Raw genomic sequence first — 10,144 nt, 5'->3', positions numbered from 1 at the left:
TGTTTGTCTGACATATTGTTTTGAGCAGTTTTTAAATGTAATCAGATATATAACATTACGTGCAGTACAATCAACATCCTAGTGTAAATCATAGGATAAACCAGTAACACAACTATTATATTGAATTTTGAACGTATGTTAAAAGTATTGCAATGTGTGCATCTTCGTCGGTTACATTAACCAGACAAATGTTTTTGAGTATTGTTATAAGACACTGAACATTTAAAAAGACTGCTACATACACTCTTAGGTCGTTAATAGGCAAAAAGCTTTAAAAAATGTAGGGATTTTACGATTTACTTATTTGATAATCTTCATAAATCCCAGCATTTGTGTAAAAGCTTAGAGCAAGATTAAAAAGTGATGTGTTAAAACATACAGAAACACATAGAAGAATAAAGTTGGGGTCACTGCCTTGGAACGGTCAATGCATAGCATTTGGGGTTTAAGCCGGTTTAAGAGCGCACAACCTCACTCTTGGCCCAGCAATACTCATGATAATATACGTGTTAATAAAATTTAACCTCACAGCATTGCAACTCAAATTAAACAATAATAAAATTTGATTTAAATGCATTCAATTTAATTACCATGTAATTACTCAATGGTAGGAAGAAGACCAGCGCAACAGAGTTACAGCTTCTTGTGGAACGATGAAATGAAATTACGAACAAGTGTCAACTACATACCTTCTTTTTACAAAAAGATTGAAGAATATAGCATCATATAGTTAAGGCTCATGTTAAGTATACAGTGCTTTAACAATTATTAGAAAAAATGTTGATGTCTCCCATAACCAACATAAGCGATCCAAGTCAGTCGCACGCCTCCCGTGAAAAAGCGTTCCGCTGATTGTGGAGAACATAATCAACTAGAATTATGGACCGTTTCGCATTATTTTGTTCGTGTTCAGTTCCAATTAATCTATAACTGTGAACAGGTCCAACATCTCTCAAAAAATAGTTGTAATTGATTAATATCTCGCTAGTTGAACGTGTTATCCAAATCACAAATGCAATATCTGCATTACTTATGATTCTTTACGTAAATACTTTTAAATAACTTTTTCAGTTGAATCCAAAGCAAAAGCATAGCTGATTAATAATATAGTAATATGTACACTTTTCAAATCAATCAATACATGGATATATAATTACATATGTGGAGTGTTCCTTTATTTTCGGATTGATGCTGGAAAATTAGTTGTTTGTCATTGTCTCTGAATTTGCCAAACATTTACAAATCCGTGAATGAAGATCAGTCGCAACCCATGATTTCAAATGCCATGGAGATCCAATCATGCCATTTTGTCGGATTTACTCTGGCACACAGGGCTAGTACAGGGCAAGGCAGTAAATTTGGTTCAATCCTGTCTCCGTCCACATTTGCAGAAAATATCTGCAATAGCACGAGAAAAAAACGTGAAAATGATGCAACACGATAACGTATTCGTAAAGTATCTGAATACAAGGTCTCATTGACGATTTTGATGAGTCCGCTTTGGAGAATTTAATGTGGTGCCCGCCTTCGAACAGGGAGGTCCAGAGTTAGGAACCCACTATGTTAGAATTATCAAGATCTTAACAAACTATCTAGGAGACTAAATCGATCTCAGACTGCTTGGTTATAAACCTTTTTGAATATGTAGTTTTTTTTTCAATTTAAATCAAGACGATCTTTGGCAAAATAAATACGTCAAAACTAAAAACGCGTGCAGGAAAGTATAAAACATATGGTGGAAAAACATAATGAATACATGAATACATAATGATAGTAATTATTCAATGCTACTTGACGCTATTACAGTGCAAAAAAATAAAGAAAACGCGATGAGTTCAGCTTTTATTACAGTTTTACATTAAATAATGCGCTGTATATACTGTCCTATACGGTATATGCAATAAATATATCTTACATAAAATGAAACACGACATGTACCTGAGGTCTACACAAAATAATATGATAATTTCTCAAGAGTTATATGTTTCCATATTTTAAAGTAACCGAAAGTCTTCATCTGCGTGTAATTTACATATCATACCATGTCTGAACCATCTGTGTGCATGTAATTGTTGAAGGTCACACAGTCTGTGCTGTACATGAAGCGGTACTGCGTCACCCATTGGGGACTCTGATGCGGGGTTTTGGGTCTGCCACGCGTTGCAATGCCGGTGATTATTTTCGGAGCTGTGAAGTTTACCTTTTAAAGCGAAGTAATAATTGTATTCAAATGACGTCGCTTAAGCCCACTTTATTGTATTGACATTGTCACAATCGCCCAACAAAACAAAGCAAACGAATTTAACCATGTACTATAAAGGATTAATACACCAAGTATAATACAGCAATAATTCTTAGGCTATTCATAAAACTTTTTTTAAATATAAGTACAGAAATAGATATTTAATCACTCGTTTAGTTCTGAATAATTATTGCATTTATACTTTGGTATGTTATTAAATAAACGTCAATATTAAACGAATTAAATTAAGTTGACGTTACGTAGTATGAACTATTACAAAATAAATATATTAGGTTTACGACCTGGATGTACTGATCCGTGTTATCAACACCTGCCGCCCATACCCCTGCTCTGAATGATTTTTCCTCTTTTTTTCCCGTTTCTGTGGAATTAAGGCGCCCCTGATCAGCCCCAAACCAACTAGGTTCAGTCGGTTCCCATTGCGTTGAAACGGACAAAGTCGAGTCATTATTGATCAAATATTTATCATCCGAACACTCTCTCACTGAAATAAATGACATCATTTTTAAATAAGGTTATTTTATTGTATCATAAATAAGATCTATTAAATTTAAAATAAGATTGGAACCGTTTTGATAATTTACGCCACGTTGTTAGTAAATAATTGTTTTGTTGTAAGTAACTGGCTTTAAGACCAATGAAGCGAACACATTGTTGTACCTACGTAGTTTACGACATATTACTTTTGAGACTAGTATTACCGACCCGATACGTACATCCTTTAAGGCAAACATTGGTTGTGTTTTCCAAGGGGCCTTTGCTACACACACGGATCTTTTTTTCGTCAAGACAATGAGGAGCATCGCACGTGAATCTTGGATTGTTATTTCCAGACGCAACATTCCCATTGATCGGTGCAAGCAAGGCACCACAAGTCTCTAAATAAGGAATAAATATTGACATTCCTGATAGACAGTCAACGAACACAATTTGCTTGGTACTCAATCAAACATATCCAGTTTCAAGTATTGGTCGCCAATATTAACCTTGCACTGACATGTATACATAAATATATTAAAATACCGCTGTGAAGAATAGATTAATGCCCGTAATGGAAGCGATTTTAATCATTTGAAGCGTATATCAATAAGCCAGTATCTTTAAACGTTAAACGTTTTCTGTTTTCTCTATATATAAAAATCATCGGATTTAAAGCGATATATGTATAGCATCATCATCATAAATCTATAAATGTATGTAATGAAGCCGTTCTCGAATTCTACAATGTAGGTCATTATATACTTAATAGTTTCCCTATACAATTCAATGTAAAAGGCTCATTTTTAATGAATAAGCAAGTATCTTTAAACTTTAAACATGTTTTTATTTTCTCTACTGTTAAGGGTCACCGGAATATAAGCGATATATGTATAGTCTTATCATCATAAATCGATAAATACATGTTATTAAGACGCTTTCGAGTGTTTCATTATACGTCTTTCATGACGTTACGGCCTGTTTAACAAGGTGACCATTCAGACGATTCAAACCGCAATCGTACTATGTATGATACATTCATGTCTGTTGGTTTATTAATTGTTTGTAGTTAAGAAGGCTCTGATGGGCTTTCTTTTACTATTTAAAATACAGTGTTAACATATGTTGCAAAAATTCACACAATTGACTTGAAGTGATGTCCAAATGTAATGTCCAAATAATGAACACAATCATTGTATCGAAAATAGAACCATTCTTATAAAACAACATGTCGATATAACAAACAATTTCTTGAGATCCACGTATTTTCTATAGTACATACAATATAGGCTATTTGTTTCTCATTTAATGTTTAAAGCATTATTACTTGGGGCATAATGGGTGTATTACAGTAATAACTAAATTATAGTTCAAATCGAGGTCAATTTATTTGCCTAAATAACGATATAATTTATTATCGAAAACTCACAAAACGAAGATCAACGGAATTGGTGTTGTATATAATATCTGATTACCAACAGTGTCCCTTGTAACGTATGGGGATTACATGTGTTTTTGAATTTTATGAGAACTCGGGGTGTTTCCTTGCAATCCAGCTCAATTAAATTTACAAGACCCCTGACATTGGGACGAATCCGAAATCGTAGCTAAAATATCCAGCTATGTACTCTTTATATAAATAAATGTACTGTTAGTGTGATATTGTGCTAATGGAGGATGTCAAAGAACCCGGGGAGAACCCAATTGCTTTGTATTTACCGATAACGAGATATGTTCGATCATCATTAAACACGATTACCAAGCATTTTAGAGTGTATTGGATATATAATTTAAACGGCAATAGGGTAATTAAATGTTTCACATTGTTCTCCACGAAACCTATCGGGGCCTTTACACACTTTCCTCCGTTCTGACATTTAGGATTATACAGGGCTTGAAGAAAGTCAATTCAAATCAATAACAAACCATAATCCTATTTTGTCAAACACTCTGCCAAGATGTTTCATATTAAGTGCTTTCAACAAATATACAATTGCAACAGTCATCGTTCCCTTAGAAATTCCCATCGTATTCGACTACATCCTTCATAGCACTGACACTTGTCAATTTATGAACTCGTTTCCATGTTCTGACATTCAGCTTAAAGAAAGACATGTTCGTGGACACTACATTTAAGGTACATGATACATCAATTTTGAAGTCATACAATTGATTGAATAAGCAGGTTAACCCATAAATGAGAATATGTTAGTATAAGTTTGTTAGTTTTCCAGCGCGATTAAGACCGTATAAAAACCTGCGAAAATCTTATGTACAAATTGTATATGGGTTAATTAACTATTTTATAAAATAAAGACTGAATAAGCACCCTCTAAATGTTGATTGAACACAGACAGATAGGAATCTATATTTTTTTCTTTAACGTAATAAAGTAAATACAAGCATATTCGATCAACCTCATATAGGGTTTCTTACTTTTTTGTTTTAATGCTTTAACAGCTTATACGGCATAGTGAGGCTTCTGAGTAGAGGTCTATTAATTTTACAATGAAAATAAGAACGTTTAATCCACTTTGAAGACTGCATATTTGTAGAGCTTCATAACGTAAGTATTTACATTTCAACCTAACAGCATTCTTCGAAAAAGTCTGGACGCATTAAAAAACAGTTTTCATGACCTCTCATGACCTCAATGTCGCGATCTACATTGAGACGAAAAAAAACCAACATGTGTACACATATTCCTATCAATCTGTGTCAAATCTGTATCTGATTGATCGTAGTTATTTAAAAAAAAACGCAGGTTATGGAGAATAACCGATGTTTTTCGATGTAATAAGAGAGTTAGTCTAGGATAGGCGCTCTACAGGTTCCCGGTGATTGACTTAGTGTTAAGTTCAATTTGAAATACAAATTTTATCTCTATGCATGAAATAGTAATTTGTACGCATAAAATAGTATGTTATATAGCCAATTACACGAATCTATTATTAACTTCACTTCATTCTCTCAACTATTTATATCATATAATCAAAGCGCTGATAAAACTAACTTTGTTCGCTAATGCATTATCGTAGACGCAACTGATTTTCAAAATAATAATATAGCTTTTTAAATCGCAAGTTTGAAATGAACACAACCCATTCAAAGTTATAAAGAATGTGTCATAACGCACAGGTCGAGATGTGAGTGCACTTTTTATCATCTTATTTATGTTATAAAGATAACTGAAACAAAATAAAAACATGTCTCGTTTTAGACGTTCTGAAAGCATTGAATTATGATGAAATGATAACTAGTTAATATAAAATAAAATGTTCAATCACCGTCATATTAAATGAATATTGTGGGCACATCGAAAACCTATCACACTAAAATATAATTTCATGCTGGAAATTCCCTTTTCAAAACGTGTTTTGACACCATATGCAATTCAAAATAAACAATAAGACAATTGAAGAAAATAGAAAAATAAAAAATCTGCGAGCAGTATTTTTTACTCACCAATTAGGTAGTAATAAAGACAGCACTGTTGACCCGTACTTTGTTTGTTTATGCATTACTTGTTACTCGAGTGGTTCACACGGTGTCAACGAGTCCCTGACCTTAACATCGGTATAGAACACTCATGTGCTTTTTCGGCGTAGCCTTTTACCCAGCTTTTCACCTTAAATGACCTCTACATAAAGCCAGCAGGCATGAATAAATACATTCGAATATTTTATAGGCTCGAGATAAATCCCCTGAATTTGGCTGCATTACAATTACACGTTAAAATCCATCTCGAATTTCAGGGTCTGTACTCGGTCACTAAATCGTCAGAGGAAGACATGATTGGCTTTCGATAAACACAGTTATGCTTTCAAGAAAAAAAACTACTAAAATAGTATAGTGTCACGTGAAGAGGAAAATCGTTTTATTATCTAACCACAGCTGTTTGCCGTACTCGGTCAGCACGCATGAATATCGCGCCTAAATAGGCTACCCTAATTTTTCAGTTCTGAATTTGCTTTTTTGTAATCAATTTTATATTTATAGCGGGCAGCATCGCCTCTGACCACACTACGCAAATGCACAGGCTGGGCTTGAGCTACGCCGGCCGAAACGCCATAAGACAGACTTTCGCATTACGCGGTTATGACAGTGTTTTTGAATGTTTCGAAAGAAAACTGCGTGTTACACATTAACACACGATATATTTCGATGGTGGAAAAATAAACTCATCGTAAGCCATGTGAGGATACATATGATGTGAACTCCCGTAGAATATTTTTGTCTTCTAACACTTATGTGTGGTTTGACTATAATAACACACATTTCATGCGGTGAATATGCGACAAACAAGTGAAACAACACACATCATCGTTTAACTTTTGTTTTTTAATCTAATTATTTAGAAATATAAATTTCAAACTTTATTTCAAAATCAGCATGTTCTCCCATTATCTTTTTAAAATATATTTCTTATTATATTTAGTTGTATTTTACATTCGGTTTTAGCGATTATACAGCATTTTGTCTTTGTTTATATTATGCCTGTAGTTATTGATGAACTCATGTTTAACGTTTTATAAATTGGGAACTTTGGATAACAAACTTAACCTTATACTATTGTGTTGTTTAGCACCTGTTAAATCAAGAGATCGCCGCTATCTGTTTAGAACAAAAGAACGTTTCCCAGACATATCAAATTTAACCCCGCTGTAGTAGCAAGCACTATCAACAAGGATTGGTCTCTCCATAAATCTTGTTTTCCCGCATCTATTAATAGTCTCAGATTATGCATACCATGTGCTGAGCAAAAAAATCCAAGTCATAAGACGCAGCAGATAGTGGACCACTTTAATCATTCATAAAAATTCTCTTCCGCGACACGTTTAATACAAACATTGCTTATTGATTCTTTCTATGTACGCGCCATTAAAAAATATTCCGATTAACATGATATTTACATGATGTTTTGATATAGTTGAAGAACTCAACCCTCTTGCACAAATTATACAACTATTTCTCGGCGCGGATGCGGCAGATGCGGCAGTAATCAGGTTTATCAATCGTAGTTAGGAAAACTGGATTAAAACGCGTGGTACTCACCTTCCTTATTCGCAAGCGAACAACTAAAAATGATATATTATAGTCAAACGTACAATTTGAAAAGAAGTTCTAGGTCTATACTCATTTATTTACGTGGTCATATGATATATGTTGTATAAATCAAATGAAATTTTTAAATTGGTCATTGCGAATATATGCCTGCCAATTATATCGCAGACACTCGGAAAATGACACGTTGTCTCTTAAAAAACAACAACTTATCCTCACGTTGTTTAACAACACAGAACCCTTTGTCTGAGGCCAAAATACTTCGGTTTAGCTCGAAATAAAACACATCAGATGATTTCGAAAAAGGGACAAACAACACAAAAGGCCGTGTTGGATATCATTGCGATTAGGCGTGGATGTGGTTTGTCAGTCGCGCGGGTATACAGAGGCAGTAATGGTTCAACATGTGTTGGTATCTTTGACGCAACACAATAGAAAGAAAAAGAGTTATTGCAATATGTTGTTATAAATTTTTAAACAGGCGTCCGTTTTTTGACCTTTTAAAAGTAAGAGGACAACCCTGCGCCTGTGATGACCCATTCCATAGATAAAAACATACCGCGGAGCCGGGCCGCACGTCTATAATCGGCCTCTATTGATATAACAGCAGAGGTTCGTTATACGGCTAGGGGCGATTGTAGAGGTCCGGCTTAGCTCTGCCGTATGTTTGTTGTGTTTATTACATTATATTTAATATATAACATATACCATTCTTCCTAAATACTTATTTGTAGACAAGAAATGACCCAGCATTCCACACTTTCATTTTCATTCAACTGATTATGCAACTAATGAATTATCACACAAGACGTAATTTCTGGGACGTAAACAAACTAGACTATTGATTAAGGGACAACTATTCGGATGTGGTTGTTGTTTTTTTACTGTAAAATATCAAAACAAAAAGATGGAATCCAACGAATAAAATATGCAATATGAATTATTTTGGAACAAGTGTTTGTCACGCATTATTGGCAACTTCAATAGAAATCAAATGAATTGCTCCGAGTCACTTGATTTCGTAAATCGCTGTTTTTGTTAAGAATGTTTTGCAATCGATACATTTCCAAAAACAGCTAGGTTGAAATTAAATTAAAAGATGGAAGAAACGCGTGTCGTTGATGATTTTGTATGATGACTCTTATTTAATTAAAAAAAAACCTGTACTTAAATTTGGTTAAGTGTACATACATAATATATGTTTACAAAATCGGGTTGTATGTGCAATGGTTTTACCTTCACACCTTCGACCTCTGTTACCATCTAGGTCAACATAACCCTCAAAACACGTGCACGTGTAATCACCCCAGTTATTCGTGCAGTTGGAGAAGCGGTGGCAGTCGTTTAAATCGCTTTTACTGCATTCGTCGATATCTAAGTGTATAATAACATTTAAGAACATAATGTGAAAGATTAAAACAATAGTTGAAAACCAATTATTTAATTTATATTTACGAAAATAATAATAATAATAATAAAAAAAAAATAATAAAAAAATAAAATAATAATAATAATTGTAATAATAATAATAATAATAAGTATAATAATAATAATAATAATAATAATAATAATAAAAATAATAATAATAATGATACTACTGTTAATAATAATAATAATGTTTGTTCTACTTCTTCTTCTTCTTATTATTCTTTATTTATTTTTTTAATTTCTGAAATATCGGGTTGATGTCCGTCTTCAATTCTGTGCGTAAAGGCACGGGTTTTATTATGTTTTCCGTGTCAATAGACGCTTTAGTATTCGCTTTGATGTAGAATCTCATGATCCAGTGATAGAAGGAAAACCCAGGTAATAAATTGCTTCCGACTGTCTATGAACTTTGTCACGTACCCGTTTTGAGCCGCACATTATTAGTGCACCACCTTGTTTTTGTATATATACTTTATTTACGCATTGCGAACTACACTCTTTGTTATTCTCTTCATCTGCCAATGTATTATAAAAATTCATACATATGTACAGTGACAATTTGAATGTTATGTTTAAACCGGTAAAAGTATTTTTCTTACACTTTTATCGCTTTATGGCATATCACTGTCTGAAACTATAAGAAAATGGTGGGGTCATGTAAAATAATAATTCTTTTTAATATCCTTCTATATTACGTTTCGAACAATATGCCCACCTAAAATAATATATACTTCAGTGATAAATGAACCAGTTCTAATGACATCTTTGATAAAGGTAATAATCAAACTTGTACAATTTATAAACCACTTTTTTGGGGGGAGTCGCGAGTTCTAATTTTCTTCTTTTATTTATAAATCAACTGACACTGCTATTGTTGTTGTACTAGTAGTACCACACGTTAACTGCATCAAG

At 33.4% G+C, this 10,144-nt stretch overlaps 1 protein-coding gene across 1 annotated transcript in view; it reads right to left on the bottom strand.

Annotated features, from left to right (window-relative positions):
- Positions 1 to 677: 677 nt before the first annotated feature.
- LOC127837195 (fibropellin-1-like) overlaps positions 678 to 10,144 on the bottom strand; it is a 32,613-nt gene continuing 23,146 nt past the window's right edge. Inside the window, exons 17-21 of the mRNA XM_052364119.1 lie at positions 9,041 to 9,178; positions 2,980 to 3,141; positions 2,545 to 2,747; positions 2,042 to 2,200; positions 678 to 1,398 (exon numbers count right to left, since the gene is read on the bottom strand). Coding sequence (XP_052220079.1) covers positions 1,258 to 1,398; positions 2,042 to 2,200; positions 2,545 to 2,747; positions 2,980 to 3,141; positions 9,041 to 9,178 — 803 coding nt within the window. The 3' untranslated portion in view covers positions 678 to 1,257. The remainder of the gene's footprint in view (positions 1,399 to 2,041; positions 2,201 to 2,544; positions 2,748 to 2,979; positions 3,142 to 9,040; positions 9,179 to 10,144) is intronic.

Source organism: Dreissena polymorpha, chromosome 7 (assembly GCF_020536995.1).
Source record: "Dreissena polymorpha isolate Duluth1 chromosome 7, UMN_Dpol_1.0, whole genome shotgun sequence".
Taxonomy (NCBI): Eukaryota; Metazoa; Mollusca; class Bivalvia; order Myida; family Dreissenidae; genus Dreissena; species Dreissena polymorpha.
The sequence above is the reverse complement of the archived record's forward strand: the minus strand, read 5'-3'. Positions and strand labels throughout refer to the sequence as shown.